The sequence below is a fragment of the Alosa alosa genome, chromosome 3 (genome assembly GCF_017589495.1).
Source record: "Alosa alosa isolate M-15738 ecotype Scorff River chromosome 3, AALO_Geno_1.1, whole genome shotgun sequence".
NCBI lineage: Eukaryota > Metazoa > Chordata > Actinopteri > Clupeiformes > Clupeidae > Alosa > Alosa alosa.
This window is the reverse complement of record NC_063191.1, coordinates 35,702,806-35,725,478: the sequence shown is the minus strand read 5'-3', so window position 1 is coordinate 35,725,478 and position 22,673 is coordinate 35,702,806. Positions and strand designations below refer to the sequence as shown.

At 44.4% G+C, this 22,673-nt stretch overlaps 1 protein-coding gene across 1 annotated transcript; it reads right to left on the bottom strand.

Moving 5' to 3' along the window:
- Positions 1-2,508: 2,508 nt before the first annotated feature.
- On the bottom strand, positions 2,509-21,097 carry cavin2a (caveolae associated protein 2a). The gene is made up of 2 exons (XM_048240051.1): positions 20,100-21,097; positions 2,509-4,142 (listed from the first exon to the last, which is right to left on the bottom strand). The coding sequence occupies exons 1-2, from the start codon at positions 20,676-20,678 to the stop codon at positions 3,360-3,362; spliced, it is 1,362 nt and encodes a 453-aa protein (XP_048096008.1). The 5' UTR covers positions 20,679-21,097; the 3' UTR covers positions 2,509-3,359.
- Positions 21,098-22,673: the final 1,576 nt, after the last annotated feature.

Genomic DNA, 22,673 nt, shown 5'->3' with positions numbered 1-22,673 from the left:
AAAACTTCTCCTGGTCCCTAAAATGACGCCAGGATATTTCTAAAAGTTTGTGCTTTTGACCGTTCCCTGAAACTTTCAGGCTGAAAGGCAAGTCTTTCACAATCATATTCGGTTACATCTGCCAAGAACGATAGAAAACTGACACATTGAGTAAAATTTAGCTCTACCGTAAAACCTTATAGTGGCGTGGTCAAAGGGAATGACTGCTAATGTGTTGAATCTTCACCTAAATAAAGTCTGTGTTTAACAGTCAAAACGTATGTTTTGCCGTGAAATTTGTTCACAATGTGAAAGTGTAGACTGTATACTGTCAAATTATGCGAAAAACATGAAATTCGACATTTTAACCCGTACGTTTGTTTATTGTGGATTTTCTCAAAGCGACTGGTTGGACAAAAGGGCTATTTCTCAGAAACTTAAGTTAAAAAGAGATTATGGCTAAAATCTCATATTGTTAAATTGAACTCGGTGTCTGAAATGGGCTAGAAAAAGAAGCAGACCTCATTTTGAATATCATAAACTTGTCATCACTCACAAACTTGTCCTTTGGTGATAATTGATTTTGTCTACAGTAGATGGGAAAAGAACATGAGGATTTAATTGCACCAACAACGTCCTTCTGTTTGCTTCAACCACGCCCTCCTCTTGCAAGAAAGCTGTGATTGGACTGATTTCATTTCTGCTCATCAGAGACATGATAGGATGAAGCAAGATACAATTCCAACAGTTATTTTGGATTTGTTTCTATACCAAATTAAGGAAAAAAAAACTTATTCCATCCAGTTTTACCCTATGGCCCCCTGTCGTGATTTTTATTGAAATATATCCTTTAGTTTATATATCTTTTATGTAGTATCCCAGCAGATTAAACCCAAATTCCATACATTGAGACAGTAAAAGTGAGAGAGTTTTTGACAGAAAGAAGGAACTTTGGCTTCAGTGAACACAAAACTTTATGTAAATTGTTATCAAGGATAATGAGCATATTTCTCAATGCAAATGCAAACATTCAATGTTTTACACCTAAATATATCCATGGTTAATGTGATATCTACTCTGGTCATATAGGGTACCTGCCATATTGTAACACCTTTCCAATGCACATAATCCCCTTTTACAATTCAGCCAAGAGCATTTCAAGAAAAAATATTTGTGACAATGTTTTAATAAACCCACTCAATTTGTATTAGATTCTAAAAAGGTACAATTTCTCCTAAATATATATACTGTATTTCTCATGTTTGTTTCACCCTCCTCTTCAAACAACAACAACAAAATTAAATTTACTGTGCCCTTAATCTGTTGCTCAACACTGGCACACATCCCTCAACATGGAAAAGCCTAAGGCAAGTCATATATATATATGTGTGTGTGTGTGTGTGTGTGTTTATATATATATATATTATTATATATATATATATATATATATATGGCAAAGACCATCTTGAGTTTCATCATATATTCATCATAGTTTCAGCGTTTGTTGTTAGCCATATCCACATGATGTCCATTCATAGTGTATTTGACAAAATAAAATGTAAAAAAGCACACAGTGTAATATTTTCAGTTTAACACCACACGTTACTCTGGCCTTCCCTTATCTTCAAACTCTGAGATTGATATTGTCGAGTGGAAGAAACTGACCCCACAGTTTTTCTGGAGTTGTGCGTCAGTAAGACTTATGGATAGGAATGTCATAGTTTTTTTTCAGGATGGAACTTTGGCAACATGGATAACTGGCTGAAGTCTCATGAGAATTAATCGCAAAAAGTAAAACATTTCAAAGGTGTCTTGAGTGTGTGTATCTAGCACGGCATTAATCTTTTATCTTTCTGGAACCCCCCCACAAACACACACACACACACACACAAACTCAATTCTTTTTCACGCCTCGTCTCCATCTACCTGGTTAATTTGCGACTCAAGAGAGTATAGCCCAGTGGCAGCGCACCTGTGGGCCGTGAGGGGCGTCCATACCCAGCCCCTCAATCCCGCCATCCTCCACCGTCTTCACCCCCCTCTCCTCCCTTTTCCCCACCTCCTCCACTCTCTCAGGGCGGAAACATGGGCTGGTGCCAAGCGATCAGTCAAAAGAGGAGCTCCTCTCCTGCTCCTCCGCGTCTCACCCAATGTCCTCAGTGTGTGTGCACACACCTGTCCATGGAGGACCCAAAGACATGGGCATGAAAATGACAGAAGTGTCGCTGAGCACTTCAACTGTGTCATTGCTAGTTACGCGTATGAAACTGTCACTTCATGTGGAGGGAGAGCTTGGGGGAAAGCATTTTCTCAGAAATCAACTTACTGACAAGTTGGGACATTTTTCTTTATGGCTTGGCTGAAATTCCAGAAATATGTCCAGGGGCCTTTAAATTACTCTGCAAATGTTTAGACCTCTGCAGAATGTCAGCTTAACAACACAATAACCTCTTCACCACAGTGTCCAAGTATAGAGCATGCACTTAAATGTGTGTGTAAATATAAAGGTTTATACTCTCATAGACACCCCCACACACACACACATACATATACATATATACTTGTGATCTTTTTCATTTTTATGTAGGTTAGTTGGATAATATGCCGGTCTGTGTCCAACTTTGCTTTGTGTGTGTTGGGAGAATGGGAAGCATGCCTCAGACTGCCACTGTTTGTGGGTGTGCTCCTGCATGATTAAGGAAGCTGTAATTGAGACATTGTTGCCGGAATGGCTGGTTACCATAGAGACCTCAGGCAAGGGTGTAACCATGTCTCCCACAGTAGCAAAAAAAAAAAAAAAGATCCCATCTATCTCTGTGAGTGCAGACCTTTCATTTATGTCTACTGTCATTTTATTGTACAGACTGGGAATGCAATTCTATCCAAGTGTGATCTCAAAGTCAGGAGCCCAGTGATTCATATCGCAGTGAGGGAACTGAGATAGTGCTGCTGTCCGACTGCCCGTTCTTTTTATTTCTGATGAGTGTCTTTTTTCAAATCCATGTTAGTCCGTACTAAGAGTGGGGGGAGGCAATGAGTCTGTTGTTTCAGGCACAAAATAATCAGAAGAGAATATTGCTTTTGAAGTGTTTTGGTGATTATGGCTAAGGCACGAAGGGATGAGGATCAACAGATTTCCATGGGACCTTATTTATGGCTTTATATAAATTCCCATATATAGTGTGTTTAGACTAGCCTAATGGGGAAAGCAGTGTGGAGAGTTAACCTAAGACTTAAGGACAGAACAAGGACAGATTTAAGATGCTTGTTCCACAGCCACTGCAGTATTCACTGGGCTTGCAGCCGATGCCACTGGGCTTGTCACCGGGCTCGTCCCTGGAGTTGCTCTCTCCTCTTCATCATTGTCATCATCATCATCATCATCGTCGTCGTTTGTGATCCGGCATGGGCTCTTCCTTGGCCAGCGTCGCGGTGGCCATGGTGACATCAGCGTCGACCTCTCCTTCCCCATTCTCGGACAGCCCGGCCTCCACGCTCAGGAGGGGCTGCCCCTTCTCGTCCAGGGAGTGCACCTCGGCCAGGGGCAGCTCGCCGCCAGGCCCGCCCAGCGATGGCACCTCCACGTGGTCTTCGGGCAGTGCAGCCTCTGCAGCGGCTCCGTCCCGCACCTTTTTGACATTGAAGGTCATGGGCGAGACGCGGAAGGATGAGCTCTTGGCGGTGGGGCTCTTGGGGTGGTTGGGTGTGAAGCTCTTCTTGATCTTCTCGCGACGCTCGGGCGGCACGATCTTGTTGATCTTCTTCTCGATGCTCCGGCGCGAGAAGGCCTTCTTCAGGCTGTCCACCTTCTTCAGGCTGGAGCGTTTCAGCTTCTCGGCCCGCGAGCGCTCCAGACGCTCGGACCCCAGCGACGACAGGCCGCCGTCGTCGTCGTCCTCCTCCTCCAGGGCCAGCTCACTCGCCGCTTCGCCACGGGGGCTGGACGGGTGGGTCGCGGTGGCTGCCACTGTCCCCACGGCTTCCTCCTCGTCCTCGTCGGATGTGAGGCTGATGGTCTGTAGGCCCTCCTCGTGGGAGCGGTTGCGGTCAACGCTCGGGGTGGGTGCGTGCAAAGACATGTTCTCCTGGGTATCATGGATAGAAGCAGTGGTGGACGCAGCAGGGTCCTTCGTGAGGAGCATGGAGGGGATCTCATTGTCCTCCTGCAACACATGAGAAAAAGCAGACAGCTGGTTGGAACAGGTTGATGAGAACTGAGGAGGCATTTGCTCCTTTACATCCACAGACTCAGGCTAGTGCTTAAATAACACTGTGACTACACATTTGGCTTTTATCAAGCATTTCAGACTCAGACTACACTCTTAAAGCAAATGTGTTCAAAACAACACAACTTGCGTTGTTTTTAAACACATCTCTGTGTCCAGATAGGGACAACACATTAGATTTAAAGGAACCATTTGTAAGAAATGTATTTCAATTAATCATAAAATGGCCCTGATATGTCACTAGACATTAAGAAATCACGTTAATTTCAAATACTTATATCACTGATAACAGTAGTCCGGCCAGGATATTGTCATTTAAAAAGTGAAGTTGCAGCCCTCAACTGATGTTGATGCTGTGTTTTGTCATGTCATGTTGCGTTTTGGCCTGATGCGCCACCCTCCACCTATCTACTAATCACGATGTCAGTAGTGTTTCGGCATCCGGGTTGGCAACCTCGAGTCAGGGGCCAGGGGGAGGGGATACAAGGATACAAGGATACAAGGAAGTTTATTGTCACATGCATATAGTTACTGGATGTAAGAAATGTAGTGAAATTATGTCTGGTGTCAGCCTATTTGTGCATTTATGGGGGTAAAAATGCAGTAGAAGAGGGGTTTAGTAGATTAAGTGGCAAGGGCTGCATAAGAAAGGTTTGGGATTGGGGGCACCAACAAGGAGCACCCAAGAGCAACAGGGGGCAAGGAAAACTCCCCTTACCAAGGAAGAAACCTTGGGCAGATCCACGGCTCAAGGGGCTAACCCAACTGCCAGGGGTCTTGTGTGTGTGTGTGTTGGGGGATGACGGGGAGATGGGATAGTGTGCTGTGTATGTGGGGAGAGGGCAGTGTGCAATATGTGTGTTGGAGAAGCTTCCTCATGAGACAATGTGCTGTGTATTGGGGGCAGTGTGTGCTGTAAAAGTATGTTGGGGATGTGTGTTGGAGAAGCTTCCTGATGAAATAATGTGCTGTGTATGTAGGGGAGAGGGGGGGGGCAGTGTACTGCAAGTATGGTGAAGGGACTTACTATTGCAAGCAGAGTACTGTATGTAAGATGTATGTGAGTGATGACAGTGAAGATGTGTGTGTGGGCGGGAGGGGAGTGGAGCAGTGACTGTGTGTGTGTGTGTGTAGTGTGTGTGTGTGTGGGTAGGTGGGGGCAGTGTGCAGTAAGGATAGGATACCGCTCTACAGTAATTTGAAAGTGATTGCAGTACCAGTTTTGGCCACAATCTTACATGGTTCTGTTAAGAGTGTAATGTATAAATAACACTGTGACCACACATTTCGATTTTATGATGCTTGTACACGTGTCATGTCCAAATACAGAGGAAATGATGGTTCTCAAGCTGTGAATTTCACATGAGTAATGTACAGCATAATAACTGGGGTTTAAATTTAATTTAATTTACATCATACTGTAACATTCAGTTATGATTAATGCTGAGAGGGAACGGTTATATGTCAGATTAAATTATGAGATTGTAGGCGTACATTGTTCTGATGTCAAACCACACGATTACAACAACTGCAGACTTGCTTTGTATTGTTTCAACAAAAGAAGTGGGTTTATGACACATTGACAAATGTTCAAGTGCTTCAAATCTTTTCATTTCAAGAAAGAATTCTTTGTATGCTATTTGAATGTCTACAAATACACATATAACGCAGGGAACAGGTGTGCAGTTGCACAACCAACTGGTTCTTTCACCATTAACACTGGGGTTATGTCTGAGATAAAGGCTTTGTTCGGCATAACAATAAATTAGTTTATGATCAGAGTACCCTAACAAAAGATTTCAGGGCAGGCACGTAGGCCTACACATGCACATGTGTGTACTGCTTTCCTGCACAGGCAAATGTGCGTGCGCGCACACGCACACACACACACACACACACACACACACACACACACACACACACACACACACACACAGACACACAATCTGTTTCCATTTAACACGTCTACTTGTATCCAAATAACCACTGAGTTTCAGATGGATGGTGTTGTTGCCAAAGGGAAGAATATCCTAAGGAATGTTTGCTATTCTGACAATGTTCTTCTCCCTATCTGCTTTCCCCACTCTCTTTCACTCTCATCCCATCACTCAATTTCCTTTTTTAACACAGTCTACTTATCGATTTAACACTCTTCTCATTTTTCTTCACTAAAATATATTATAACCCTATTTAAACAACACACTGTTGTTAATATGGCTTTTGAACGTTCTTGCTGCTTGCCTCAGTTGTTTCCTGTTAGCTTTGCTACAAGTCCCTGTCTCCACCCCACCACACATCTCACAACAAACAAACATTTCCTGCTTGTTTTATGGCCTGCACAACAGAAAATCCTTTTCACTTCAATCTACCACTAACCATCTTTCTCTCTTCCTTTCACAGATACACACACACACACACACACACACACACACACACACACACACACACACACACACACACACACACACACACACACACGCACACACACACACAATCCTTAGTAATTTACTGCAGTTTAGCTTGGAAGGGAGAGCTGGAATGCTTCACATTTAGTACTATAGTCTTGCATAAGCCCAGTGGGGAGACTGAAAGCTGCATTGAACCATCCACTCGCTCCCAGAGACACAGGGGCATGGTGGAGTTGTATTTGCTCCAGAAAGCAAAATCACCCAGGTGATCAACATCTCTGGAATACCTGCAATCATCTGGCAAATGTCATATGCAAATAATAACAGCTAAGCCACAAAGTTTTCCCATGTGTGGAAGTGACAATGTGTACTGTATGTTTTTGAGTGTTACCATGAACACATAATTATCAGAATGGTATGTCATAAACAACCATGGTTTAAGACAAACTTTAATACTATTCTCTCTTCTGTATTACATTTTTCTCAGGAAAAATCTTGCAGATCTTGCGTAAAGCAGTGCACAAAAACAGTCATTGACTGTGACGATATGCAGTCATCCTTGCTATGTGGGACAGAAAATTGTAATTGCGATTGCAGCATGCCTGTTGTTGCATAAACAGAGGGCAGACGCATCAATAGGCTGTTATTTGGACGTAGCTAAGACTGGATTAGCCAGCATGACAGGAATCACTCAACATAGCCACAGCAGTCAGTCAACAGCTTCACCACCAACTTTACATACCTTTACTGCACAGAGCACCATTGTTTTTGCCATCAACAACAAAAAAACAGCCCTATCAAATATACTGTACACCAACATAGGAGGACTTTGAAAGTCTGTCCAATCTGTTGAATCACAAGGACTAGGTGTTGTAATTTTTGCTCTTGAAAATAATTACAAATCTTGAACATAGATTACAAGAGGCAACACGTATACCGCACAGATGCAATTTGTGCAATGGTAACAAGTGTTTGGATGGAATGAGAACCTATTCAAGGTTCTATCCTTAAACATACTCAAAAACCAACTTTTCTTATCATCCACATCATTTTATTACAGCAAAATGAAATTATGGTTTGTGAAATACCTAACCATAACTTGTCACATTCTTGTCTGTAATGAGTTGTATTTGGTTAACCTTATCGCTCGTTGAATTCTTCTATCATGTCTTGATTCATTCAACTCTAACCCAAAACCACACAAGCTTTTGGCCGAATACTCGATCACATATTTCCTCACAGTCACATGAATGTGTTTAATCAGAATGTGACAACAGACAATGCAAATCAGTTAGACATGCACAAAGACACACCCAAACAGACAGAGACTACAGCACATCATTCAGGTTCCATGAGGCTGAATCATTTTTTAGGTTGAAGTTTGAGGATGTTATGATACCATCTTTCCACCTGACCTAACTCATGCACCATAAGATCAACTCATCATGGTTTCATCTTATCTAACTTATTTGAAGATTACATTAAAAATATGCCTTTACAGAGTAATATTGAGGAGGTTCATTTCTGTATTGCTCACATGATTAAGAACAAGAGAAATGAGAGAGCCATCAAAGTGAGGCTTTATGGCATAATGTCTCGGCAGAGAAAATAGCGTCTTGATTGGTGAAGCCAGAAGCACTGTGTTATGCTAGGGCCAAGGGAAGATCGTATTGCCACGTGTGCTACCATCGCCACACATAATCTGATTCCCGTCTAACTTCTCGACTGAGATAAGGCTAAAAGATGGCAGAAAAGGAAGGCGTGGAGAATGAGATCAAAAGAGTGAGAAAGAAGAGAGTAGGAGAGAGAGAGAGAAAGAGAGAGAATGTGTGAGTGATGTAAGAGGTCCATGCCTTTGGCCACAATGCTGTGAAATTGTACTCCATGTAATTACCGTGCCCCATGACAGGCCTCCCAACTTATTAGAGTGGAAACATCACTGAAGTGTCAGCAACGAGCAAATAGGGGGAACTTTGTGCATGTGCTTGTGTGTGTGTGTGTGTGTGTGTGTGTGTGTGTGTGTGTGTGTGTGTGTGTTTGAGAGAGAGAGAGAGGGAAAGAGAGAGTGTGAGTGTGTGTGTGAGAGAGAAAGAGAGTGAGTGTGTGTGTTCAATTTGTTGTGGAAATTGGGGTACAAAAAGAGGCGGCATCAGGGTAGGAGGGAGTGGGAGTCCCCAGGAGTGAAAGTTCCTACGTGGTGGAGTGCATCATATCAGAATGATAACAGGAAGCACATTGTACTACTGCAAGACAGAAGGAAAGGTTACCAAGGACTAAACAGTCACTAACAAAATATTGTCTGTTGAGCCTGGTATTTGTGATTCATGCCACTGCCATGAATACTATCACATAGTGGAGAGTGTTGATGGAGTCGGTAACATAATATGATAGTTGTGACATTGTGTTCATAAACTACTCTTTGCGATTTGCATTTTGATTGTGCTGAATCCATTCACAAATACTTACATTCCTTCACTCAGATAGTTTTCAGTAGTCTAATTGTTTGTGAATATCCACAGAATTGGATGGTTGCTAAGCTTTTAGTGAAGGTTTTCATTGCCCAACGAATGCGTGCATGCATAAATGCTATGCATATAAAGATAATGTGTTTGCATCACTGGGTCAGACTGTGTGCGTGCTGGTGTCCACGTGTGCGTGTGTGCATGTGTGTGTGTGCATATTTGTGTGTGTGTGTGTCTCAGGTGTATGATGGTAACATTAACTACGCCCTGCAGGGCCTGCGTCCCCTCCCTGGACACACCCATCCTGGTGGTAACCCATCTGACCGCCCCTATTCAGTGCCGTCACCACTCCAGTGTGTAATTCTATCTGAGGGGTAATCACCACACTCAGGGCCTGTCCACACGGAGACGCTTCTTAGGTTAAACGCAGAGGTTTTGCTTCGTCTTGGCCGAGCGTCCAAACGAATCCTGTAAACGCACTGCCCGAAACCGCACTTTTCTGAAACCTGGTCCCAGAGTGGAGAAATCTGAAACCATAGCCCGTTTGAGTTCGTTTAGACAGCGAAACCGCACATCCTGCTTGCGTATCGATGATGTCATCGCCACACCTCAGCTGCCCTGGACTTGCACTTATAGTATTGCCTAACAATATTAGTTTTCATACATGACATTACCTACGATTACACTCTGTTAAGATAAATATCACAACTGATGCTGCGCAGCGCCGATAGCTTATGACTTGGTGGACTGAACACTGTTTTTCCCGGTGTTTTTTAATGCATTCTAGCTACTGTCAGTGGCGAGAGAACTTAAGTTATTAGGAAAGTCGCGATTGTAAGTTTAGGCTACATTAATTTGTGCGTAGTGCCAGTGTCATTCATTTATTTTACATGTCTTACAACATATATACATGCATTCACAGTCAAGTGAAATCAGATATAAGCATACAAAGGCGCTTAGAACTCACGTTAAGCCGATGGTAGCACACTGAATCTTTGAATGCACGATTTGATGCAGGCAAAAGTATTGACTGTTACTAACAAAGGTTTTATAGCAATATTATAAATGTGGCAACAGAATAGCCTAGAACTTGGGTAAGCCTTGCGTTTTAGTAGCCTAATTGCGGTGATAGCCAAAACTAATGTGAATCATGGACTATCCTACAACCAAAGAAAGTAAAGGTGATTAGTAGGCCTACCTGCGTTAGCCAAATAAAGGACGGGACTGCACCCTTCACAAACCGTAAAATAAAGTTTATTAGTTCTACAGTTGACAGTTCACCATCAGTAGACACAAACAATTCTGGTTTCCTTGCACTAGCCATTTTCGCCGTAGCCTATTCTGTCTGTTTTAAAGCGCAAGTTTTGCAAGTTTTGGTGAATTTCTGTAAAGACACAGTGCCACCTATAGGCCTGGGGTATGAAGTAACGTGTTGGTCGAATGTTGAGATGGATCCGTTTGGGTATAAATATTCTTGATCACGGTTCCCGAAGAAGGAGGAAAAAAAGATGGGTTTGGTACGTGTGGACTAGGCCTCAGACATCTGCAGAGCTCCCCCCCATCTACCCCACCTACCCCACCTACCCCATCTACCCCATCCCCCCCCCCATCTACCCCCATCTACCCCCCCCATCTACCCCATCTACCCCACCCTGCCCCATCTACCCCACCTACCCCCCCATCTACCCCATCTACCCCACTCTCTTTCTCCTTTTTTTCTCTAGATGTGTTTACAGTTAATGGCCAGAGGCTGGGTAGGGATACAGACTACAGTCAGTCACTTGGCTGGTAGCGCTGCTTTAAACGGACTATCTGATCAACAGACGATGTTGAGTGAGTGCTGTTAGCGTATGATCCTGATTGGCTATCCTGATTGTGCACAACTCAATGCCTGAGCACTTAGAACGCATGCATAATGTTCAGAGGCTAAACCAGGTCATCGGCGGAGAATCCTGCCATCTGAGCCAAGCTCCCCTCCCCTTTTGGTGTGCTTCAGGCGAGAGCCAGGTAGCTAGTAAACCTGGAGTTGCATTCCTTCCAGAATCCAGATATTTTTAAAGGCGTTTGTTCAATTTCTGGTTAAAAACAAGCCACAAAGGAGCGAGGTGTCACTCTGTTGTTCCGCCACGCTCCGCCAAAAGCGCCGATGCCATTGATGATTAGTCATTGGTATCAATGCCAAAATGGCTTTCAAGTATCCTCCTCTAACCACTGTAATAAACGGCAGGAAGTATAGTGTTTTCTTAATAGCTCTAATCATGATAAGGCAGTCTGTCTTTGAATGAGCTCAGAGAAAAGTACAGTAGACCAGTCTGAAACTAGAACTCAGAATATTATTGGTTGAGAGCTGTCCTGTGGGAATATGTGTGATAAACATCTCGGTGGACACACAACTGTGAGATATTCAGAGATGTCCAGGGATGTAGAATTGTTATGTCAGTGGATGTGTCTGCTTGAACAGTGCTTGAGTGTGCACTGAGCCTATTGCGTGGTAGTGAGGGACAAGTAGTGGTCTTAAAGATGCCGTCAGTGACTCTGGATGACGTCACAGCCGTTGATATTTGAACCAATCACCAACAAAACAACAGAGCGAGAACTCCCCTTGCATTCACCATCTCCCGGTGATTGGCTGCAACGGTTTTGTTCTGTTTGTTTCCACTTTATTTGTTTCCAGTTCACAGAGCCATGGCTGTGTACAAAAGCTGTTTTTTAACAGTGCTCTCACAAAATGGAGAGCTAGTGGATCATGAGGAGACATTCTCTTGATGTGGCATTGTGGCAAAAAGTGGTACGGGTTCGAAATCGCGTAGAATGGTTGACGGTACCGTTAAATGTGATAGTGCCGTCTACATCACATTTTCCCTTCACCTCCTCTCCTACTTCACCTCCTCTCTTAATCACTGTTCTCCTCTCTCTCTCTCTCTCTACCTCCCGTGGTGTCATATCACATCCTCATGTCCTGGGAAAATAACAAACTCAAAACAGACTAGGGATTCATCTGCATGTTCTCTGATTAAGCACGGAGCTTGTGTATTTGTGTGTGCTTGTGTGTGTATCTGTGTTTGTGAAAGGGAGATTACTTGTATGGGTGTACTGTATGTATGTGTGTGTGTGCGTGAGAGAGAGAGAGAGAAAGAGAGAGAGAATGTTCACAGAGCTTGACTGTTTATGTGCATGTGTATGCCTGTGTGTATGACAGTGTGTATGACTCTATGTGTGTATGTGTGTGTGTCTCATCTTTGTTCATGTTTGTGGACGGCATTGATATCGGTTGTACAGTATAAGTGCGTGTGGATGGATTGGGTTGAGTTATGCAGCCCATTATTGCTGCGTGTTCAGCCCATCAGCCATATAGGAAGGAAGGAACTGCCCTCACCCTGCCATGTGGATCCAGCAGACACGCGATACCGTGCGCTCATCACATCTCAGCCCCCAACACCCCTCTACCATTTATCTAGCATGTGACATGGGTCCATGGCCTCACACACACACACACACACACACAAACACACGGAACAGCAGTGAACAAAAACAATAACATGATCTCTCCTCTTGCTGGTGCCCCTTGATGGATGGCATGAGTTCAGAGACTGACTGGCGACCCTCCCAGATGGAAAGTGAGGCCCAATTGGACTCTGTTTGCATATGGCTGAGACAATACCCAATTCAACACTTTATCTAAAGTTCACATCGGCAGTCTCTCTCTCTCTCTCTCTCTCTCTCTCTCTCTTTCTCTCTCTCTCTCTCTGGGCATCTGCAGGACCCCCTTTAACTAACACAACCCCAGCCAGTGACACCGTCTAGAAGCCCTGAATGTACCGCATGCTGACATAGCCTCATCAAAGGCCACATATTTGCTTTATTGTAGGCCGAAATATGCATGTCAATGCCCTTCCTCTGTTCTTAGAATGCATTGTAAGTCCATTACTAGTGAACATGAGAGTAGGGTCCTGGAAATAAATACTACTGCAGGAATGGACAGACTCCCTTTGGACTTGCTTGGCTTCAGCTTCAGAGGCTTTTGGTAGGCTGAGATTGGGGTGAAAGGCCAAAAAAGGTAGTGTTTCCCCCACTCTGCGAGCGCATCGCTAGTGGACCTTGAGGGTGTCTGGCTGCCTGCCTGTGTTAATCACATGAGTCATTTTCTTAGAAGACCCCCTACTCCCAGCCTTCAATTAGGTGGATCTATACAGCTTTAGTTGAGTCAACACCTGCACAGCTTGCATGGATGAACTGCTCCTCTGTACTTTAGTGTGTGTGCGTGTGCGTGTCTACTCACCTCCTACTTAACCTCTGACCTTTAACTCCTGACTTCTGAGAATTAACAGTTTTGCCAGAAATATCCCTTAAGCATAAGTCTTAAGACTTATTAAATCAGTCTTGTACTATGTTTATGTTATGGTAATGCTTTATACTATGCTTTATAACAATCTATTTACCCCAATATGTTACCTTTGGTTTATTACAATGAAGCAAGTGTTTTGTTTGCGTTAACTACACTTTGGTTAATGATAGTTGAGGTGAACCTTAATGGAAACTATTTACAGTCAATACAGTTTATGTTGTTAAATTGACACTAGTCTGGCAGAAGGCATTTGTGTGTTTGTGTGTGTGTATGTGTGTGTGTGTGTGTGTGTGTGTGTGTGTGTGTGTGTGTGTGTGTGTGTGTGTGTGTGTGTGTGTGTGAGAAAGAGAGTGTAGCCTATGTGTGTGTTTGTCAAGGGTTTGAATACATTTGTCTGTATTTGTTTTTTGCGTGGGGTGGTGCCACTTTGGAGGGAAAAACTTGTCAAACCTGAAAGTGCCTTGTAACAGAGAGAGCCCCAGGCACACACCAGCACTGATGCTCCACTCCCAGATTTGTTTTCCATTTGTTCCCACCATCTCCTCTCGTCTCCCTTTTATTCCATCTTGTCTTGTCACATCAGTTTATCTTGTCACCTCAGTTTATCGACTTGCTTTATCCCTTGTTTCCATTTTTCATCTCTTCCATTTTTCATCGACATCTTCCCTAAGCTTCACACTCCTCCCCCAAAGCTCTCCTCCCTCCTTTATATGTTTCTGTCTTTCCTTCTTTTTTCAGTTCTGTCCTCTCTAAGCATCTGTTATTTTTCCCAGATTTAAGTTGACCCTTGTTCTCTTTTCACCGTGTTTTAACATGCTGTCCGCCTCTGCTTCTCTGCTGGCCAGGGTGGAGCGTGATTGGTGCGCCTCTGCTTCTCTGCTGGCCAGGGTGGCGCGTGATTCCTCCCACTCAGTCACCACTGACTCTTAGGCTTCAGCCAAACCACCTGCTCTTTCTCTCCTTTTCTCCTTCTCTCACTCTTTCTCTCCTTTTCTCCTTCTCTCACTCTTTCTTTCCTTTTCTCCTTCTCTCACTCTTTCTCTCCTTTTCTCCTTCTCTCACTCTTTCTTTCCTTTTCTCCTTCTCTCACTCTTTCTCTCCTTTTCTCCTTCTCTCACTCTTTCTTTCTCTCCTTTTCTCCTTCTCTCACTCTTTCTCTCCTTTTCTCCTTCTCTCACTCTTTCTTTCTCTCCTTTTCGCCTTCTCTCACTCTTTTTCTCCTTTTCTCCTTCTCTCACTCTTTCTCGCCCTCCCCCCTCTCGTTCTGTGCTCTAGGACGAAGGACAGAGTTGAGGGAGGGAAACTTATCGCCTGTAGTCAGTTGCCTGAAACCTCCTGTAAATCAATGACTTCATGCCTTGCTTAACTAGCAGCCTGTGAGGTGTAACTACACAAGACATCAGGTATCAGGTTCCTGGCATTCTTTTCTTTTTAGTTTCTTGCTTTTGTTGTAAAAAAGTCTTCATATGTCTGAATGCACCTAAAACAAGATACAAATGGGACCACTCTATTCTATACACATTTGCATAAACACATATGCATTGTGACTGTTATTGCTCCTCTCTTGTCTTGGATGTCTGTACCATTATTACTCATTCCTCATTCCACTATTGCTCTTGTCTTCTATGTTTGTACCATTATGATTTACTTTGTATTCCTTAATTCACTGCTGCTCTTGTGTCTGTATGTATGTATGTATGTATGTATGTATGTATGTATGTATGTATGTATGTGGTACTGTTGTCCTTCTTTGTTTCCCCATTCTGTAAGTGACTTTGGGTCTTTGAAAAGCGCTATACAAATAAAATGAATTATTATTATTATTATTATTATTATTATTATATGGGTGTGCTACATGGCCTACACGATTTAAAGATAAAGATAAAATAGCATTCTGTATAAATCTATGGATAAGGGGAAGAATAGAATAATTAAGATTTGTGTAGATAGTGTACATTTCTGCCTGTTTACATGATCTAGTCCATTCTGCAAAAAAAAAAAAAATACGCAAGTTAACTAGAATGTGGTGTATGGTGGGTCTGCGAACTTTGATATTTAAATCAGGACAAGCTCAAATTTTGGCAATGCACTTAAAGCAACATCAAAGAGTTTTTTGTACCTTAAAATAATGTTTCCAAAATTGTTTCAGTGGTTCATCAACTCATAACAGGGTGAACGGCACTTTCTGCATTCGCCTTGCGGCCCTCTATCGGCTATAACCGCACTATGTAAGTTTGCCGGATCGGGTAGCGGATTTGTAGTTCGATGGAATGAGACATAAGAAACTATAATTTGACTTGCATCTGATGTCGCAATACATCATACTTTCATAAATCATGCAACATGTTCTAGCTTGTCTGTGGACATTGTTATTTGCAAAGCCGGTGCTGGATAAACAAAGGGTGCGTGTGACAGAGGAAAAGTTCTTTGGTGTTGCTTTAATGTAATCTACAAAGAACAGCAATGCTAATCAAGATACCCTGGAATTCCTGGAAAGTCTTTGCACAGAGCTGGGATATAATGTTTGCATGATGCTGCAGGCACTGCCACAGTTTGTCTATGCAAATAACCATTAAATGAGCAGGTGTGTCTCAATTGTTTTTTAGGTAGAAAAGGGAGGATATTTCACCAATCCACTGTACACTGTTTGGAATTTGACCAATTGTTACTAAAGAGATGTTTTATTTAGCCTATGTTGAGGTATGTAGAATAATGTCAGAACCCCTGAAGCACTGTGACAACATATTGTTTACAAAAAGTTTTTACAGCAACAGTGAACATTGTCCATTTCAGATGAATGTGCTTTGTTGCAAAAATACATTTCACAGTGATAATGTGAGATGGAATGGAATGTGTGTTTTGTTTTGTGATATAATTCGCTTTGTTTTGCTATCGGGCGTGTTCCCATACAGAATGATTGCAGCTGGATGTGCTGTGATTGGGCAACGATTCTCAAGGCCTTCCTGGCCGTTGTGACCGCAGCGATTAGACATCCCGTAAACAAGAGGTTATCACACCACTTCCCTTCTCATCCCACCCTTTCTGCCGCTCAATCCTCGGCGAGTCACACTCGCTCAGGCTCACTCGCTCGCTGCACGATGATAGCTGATGTCAGCTACTGTCATCACATAGTCGCTTAGAGACCACTATTAAGCTGGCATGTCCACTAACATGCTGTACAAAAGCAATGGCAAAGAGCTATAAATACGAAAGACATTAAAAAGATAAGTAGCAAATAGCATAAATTGCATGAATAGCAAAATTAATATTTGAATTAACAAGTGTGAAAGTGGAATACTGGGAAAGTGTAAAGTGGATACTGGGAAAGAAAGATGTTGCTAAGATGAAGGTAACACTGCTATTGAACATGACAAAGGACTTATCAGCTTGTGGTAGATGAAGGCTGATATGCCAACCATCAAATTCCTCTTCACAACAAATATGGCTATTCAATCAATCAGACCCAGCTTTTGTGCGATGCTGATTAGGCCACAACAACACAGCGGCAGCCTCTGTTTTCTCCATCTTTTCACCAACGCCACAGAGCTGGCCGCTGGCCGTGACCTATTATGCCCAAGTGAGACCCGGTGGCTTCGGGGGGATAAACAACCCTGGCCCTGCGCTGGAATCTCCTCTCAGCGTTTTTAGGCGGAGATGGTTGTTGTAGCTGGGGGACGGCGGGGGTGTGGGCACTGAGTACACAGGAAGAGCACTGAAGCACAGACACAAACAAACACGGTCTAATTGCAGCAATTAAGCTCCTCTTTCCCCTCCTCTCCTGCTCGTTAGCGCTCGTTAAGGGGAGAGAGCCAGTGAAGCGGCAGGACTGTCAGGCCTCCGTGCGTTAGCCCACGTTGCTTTTTACCTGTTTCGTTTTTCTCTCTGCACGGCCGCCACGGCCACTGCTGCTGCCACTGAAGCTGCCGTTCCGCCTCAGAAAGCTTGAACAGTGTGGCAAGTGTGTTCCAACTCACCCCGACGTGATGGGGCAATCCAAACTCCCCTTTTAGCGCCAGCATTGCCAGGAAAAACAACAACAACAACAAAGGACTTTTTCTTCAGTGTTAGCCAGATGTGCTAACCGTAAACAGCACATCCTCATGCATTACCTGAGGTTTATGAAATATTTTCTGACACGGTTAGCAATGAGTCTTTGTTATTTTCTTTTAACCGTGACTCTATATTCCTCACGCAACTCCTTTCTTTAAAGCAAGCAGGTGAAGCGTACACCACAGAAAAGAAGTCATTTCAGCATGAGGTGTGAGTGAAAGAAAGAGTGTGTGCGGAGAGGGGCAACACAACACCAGACATGGAACAGATCCAGATATTTAAGGGGGAGGTGGGGGTTCAGAATGTATTGACTAAGGGCTGAGCAGACTTCATTCTCTACGTTCTATGACATCCATATATCTATCGCCTTTGGATTTGACCTGACCTCTCGCTACCATTCAAAAGTGCACGGTGAGACCACTCCTCTCCAGCAACCTACGCAGCATACGAAGAAAGGCACTTTGAAATAGCCAGGAGGGTCTCTCCCTGCAGCCCATTCCTAAGCTGGTGTATCTATTGCCTGCAGGAACAGCTGGCCACAGCTCAGAAGCAGAGAGGCCAAAAAGCAGAGTATTAAAATTCAGGAGATGTTCTAAATCAAACTGTTATAACTCTGTTATCACTGAATCTTAGCATTATATTAAGTCTTAGCAATATTATCAGATGTGACGTTTCTCATTCATCATAGGTGACTAGATGTGAGTAGTGCCAAAAGGTTAATTCTTGTTCGCAAATGGACCTCAGACAAAAAGAGAACTGCCAAACATAATTAGACCAGTAGTTGGTTGTTTTTGGTTCTTGTTTCAGTTGTTTTGGCTTCAACTTGTGCCTCCCTCCTGGCTGTAACTTTTAGGGGAATCTATGGTGGGGGCAAGTGTAAATGTCTTTGAAACTGGCCCATGTGAGCCTAATCAACACGCGCAGTGTACTACAAAGCACCAGGAGCATTCCTGTCGCCTTAGCGATGGGGTTGTTACGTCCACATGACATCATCCCCCTGGGCAAGAATGCTCTTCATACCGTCACACTGGTGTGACGACCAAGCGGCAAGAACAACAGCTGCTTTGGAAACACTGCAGGTTCAAAAATGTTCTAAATACTCTGGAAAATGTCTTCCAGCTGAAAAGCTCTGTTTTGAAGCTACATCATTTTCACATGGCCTGATGAACACTGAGTGAAATTTCAGGCAGAACTCATGTCTTCCCCATCCAGCCATGGCTTTCATTAAAAGCAATTTCTGCCAACATCAATTGGACATAAACATTTTAGTTTTAGGAGGGGAAAAATACTTCTTATAGTGTCACTATATCTGGAAAAAACAGATATGGTTTTAAATTTGAGTGGAGCTCCCCATCAAGAACCAATTAACCACTGAGAACTGATCCAAAGCAAGTTTTTTTTTTTTTTTCTAGCTCACAAAGGCCACCGTTGTCTTGGTGATTGGTGAGGGCGGTGGTGGTGGTGGTAGTGGTGGGGCACCATTTCCAGAAAAGTGAGTAACACAAACCCTCCCCACGCACCAGCCTCCTGAAAACCTGAATCTGCAAGCAGAGGGTGAAGCAGACACCATTCACATTGTCTAAACCTGCTATCAGCTAGCTTCAGGGCAATCAGATAATATGCGAAGCTAAGAGCACAGGCCTGAGATGGGAGCTAAGTCAACAGGAGCCGCCCTTAAGATTAGGGAGGGCCACCGAGCACACACTGTGCCTCCCTTAGCACACACACAAACGGCCCAAAGGTGACTTGGCTTTGATTAAAGGGCCCGCCCTTTTCACTGGCAAATGCAGTGAGGCGAGTTTGATTTGATTCGGCGTGTTGGTTGGTTGCGTGGCGAGGCTTAGTGTTTTTTGGGGGGGTTGGCTGCTGGTTGCTTTCATTTGTGCTGGTGCACAGAAGTGGTGTTAACATTGTTAAGCTCATGGGCAAACAGGCGTAGGTGAGATTTCAGGGTGGGTCAAAAGGCGGCTGAACTTGGCGTGTCCGTTTCTCACACACTTGTGTGCATGTGTACAAACACACACTGAGATAAGAGTGAGAGATATGAGCAAACACACACACACACACACAACTAGTGTCAGACAATATAGCTCACTGGTCAGAAATCTATATTCAACATGCACTTTTCCAAACCACTTTACACACACACACACACACTCATGCACATAGACACACACACACACACACACACAGGTACTTGCAGAGACTTGCTCTATTTCCCCCCCAATTTTCAAGCCATATGCTATATCTATATCCTCCAGTTACACCTTTGAGCCATGCACACCAAGACATGCATGCATACCTGTGTGCACACAAAACCTTCACAGGGCATGCACGTATACCGACCCACTCATATATATGGATCCACCCAGTCAGGCATTCTTACACCCAGTCACACCCTTTATCACACAGACCCTCAACCAGTTTATGGCTGAATGCACACAGTTACGCATGCATAACACCCCTATTATTCAAACAGAGATACAGTAGATCCACGTCACCACCCCCCCCCCACACATGCACACACACACACACCACTACACAAGCTCACACCCTCAATACCCACCTGCATGACACCCCTATTATACCTAATAGACAAACTCAGAGATAGATACACAGAGACACACACCTGGAAAATGAGCACTTTGAAGTGGTTCCTCTTGAGCAGGTGAGCGTGGTTGGCCTCCAGCCGCTTCACCTGGACGCCCTGTCGGTCCAGTCTCTCGCGCACCTCCTTGACGTATCCGCCGGTCTTGCGTGAGCGTTCCAGGAGCTTGCTGACGCTGTTGGCCGTGCTGCTGTGGCTCCTGGCCAGCCGTGTCACGTCGCCCTGGACGGCGCGCACGACCGCCTCTAACTCGGCATGCCGCTTCTCGGAGCGCCGCTGGTTCTCCTGCACCGACTCCATCATGACCACCAGCTTGTCCAGCAGTGCCACCACCGTGATGGCACTCACCTGCCCGCCACCAGGCGATCCGGGGCTCCCGGGGGACGGCGGCATCTTGAAGCCCAGGCGGGAGAGCGTGCTGGCTGGGGACGAGGGCGCAGAGCTGGGGCTGAAGCTGGGGATGAGCAGCGGCGGCTCCTGGCCATCCTGAGGAGGAGGAGGAGGAGGAGGAGAGGCGTTGGCTGCCCTGGAGGAAGAAGGCATGTTGGCAGGCAGCGTGGCGGAGCTGCGCGCCTCGGCACGGGTGGAGTCTTCGCCCATCCTGGTGCAGGTGGCTGTGGGATCCTTGTGTATTTGCGCGCACGTGTGTGTGTGTGTGTGTGTGTGTGTGTGTGTGTGTGTGTGGAGCTCCGCAGGAGAGGTGGACAGGGAGGAGGAAGAGAAGCCTGGAGAAGCCTGGCCTGGAGAAGCACTCTCTCTTGTAGAGGCCTGGAGAAGCACTCTCTCTTGTAGAGGCCTTCCACCCCTGTCAGAGTTTCCACCAGTTGAAGGGCTTTTTTTGGGGAGGGGTCACTCCAAGTCCTCCCAAGTCCAAGTTCTTGTAAAGTACTGACAGCAAGTTTTCAGCTACTGTGATAAATCTCTCTGTGTCTGTGTCTCTCTCACTCTCACTCTCTCTCCTTCACTCTCCCTCCCTCTCTCTCTGACGCTCGGTGCTCTCTTTTTCTCTCTCTCTGTCCGTGTGGATTCTCTCGCTCAATAACATTCCCAAACACTGCACTTAAAGCCTACCCACACACACCCACTGGGAGGAGTCTGGTTGCCATGGATTCTGGCCCAGCCCAGAGAGAGAGAGAGTGTGTGTGTCTGTGTGTGTATGTGAAAGAGTGAGAGAGAGAGAGAGTATGTGCATGCCTGTGTGTGGATGTGAAAGAGAGAGTGTATGTATGTGTGTCTGTATGTGTGAGAGAGAGAGTATGTGCATGCCTGTGTGTGTATGTGAGAGAGAGAGTGTATGTATGTGTGTCTGTATGTGTGAGAGAAAGAGTGTGTGTGTGTGTGTTTTCACATACATAAGGCTGTGAGTATGAGTATGTAGGTGTGAGGTTTACATGGGAGTGTAACAGGGTTCATGCTCCAGTGGCTTCCTAAAAGTGTGAACTAGTGTGTGCTGTTAGCATGGCCAATGTCTTTATGGGTTAGTATGTAGTGTGTGCTGTTAGCATGGCCAATGTCTTTATGGGTTAGTATGTAGTGTGTGCTGTTTGAGTAAGCATGGCCAATGTCTTTATATGTGGGTTAGTATGTAGTGTGTGCTGTTTGAGTAAGCATGGCCAATGTCTTTATATGTGGGTTAGTATGTAGTGTGTGCTGTTTGAGTAAGCATGAGCAATGTCTTTATATGTGGGTTAGTATGTAGTGTGTGCTGTTTGAGTAAGCATGAGCAATGTCTTTATATGTGGGTTAGTATGTAGTGTGTGCTGTTTGAGTAAGCATGAGCAATGTCTTTATATGTGGGTTAGTATGTAGTGTACATTTGATGGATGGCAATATGGATATGAATCTTTGCATTTGCATTTGTCTTTTTAAGAGTTATGGTTAGAAAGAGAGTGCAAGAGAGAGAGAAAGTGACAGAAGAATAATTTTGTTTTTCAGAGCTGTCCCTTTACCTCTTGTTTTTCAGAGCTGTCCCTTTACCTCTTGTTTTTCAGAGCTGTGACTTGAGGAAAAGTGACATGGGGAAATGTGAAAAACCAGCGTTTGAACAATGAGCTCATCTGTACCCCTGGACCTGAGCCAGAATACACACACACACACACACACACACACACACACACACACACACACACACACACACACACTCACTCAAACAGCTCCCCAAAAAAAAACACAAAGCGCAAGTGACGCAGCCACACACACACACACACACTAAAGGTAAAGGTGGAGTTTCAGTGGAACACAAAGTTATTTCAAGCATTTTTGGCAGTGAAGATGCAGGTGTTTTTTCAGAGAGAGAGAGAGAGAGAGAGAGAGAGATCATCCCTTCACTTTAAACTATAACAACATTACCACACTGCAATCATGAAATATGAGATCAGCATACATCTTTACAAAATAGGTTACATAACCCCTATTGTGTGTGTGTGTGTGTGTGTGTGTGTGTGTGTGTGTGTCTTTGTCTTTGTGTGTGTGTGTGTGTGTGTGTGTGTGTGTGTCTTTGTGTGTCTTTAAGTTATGTGCTGTAATCAATCCAACATTGCAGCTGCTTCTAAGTTGGCCATTTTGATTCCGTCATATATCTGTGTTTTCCTCATT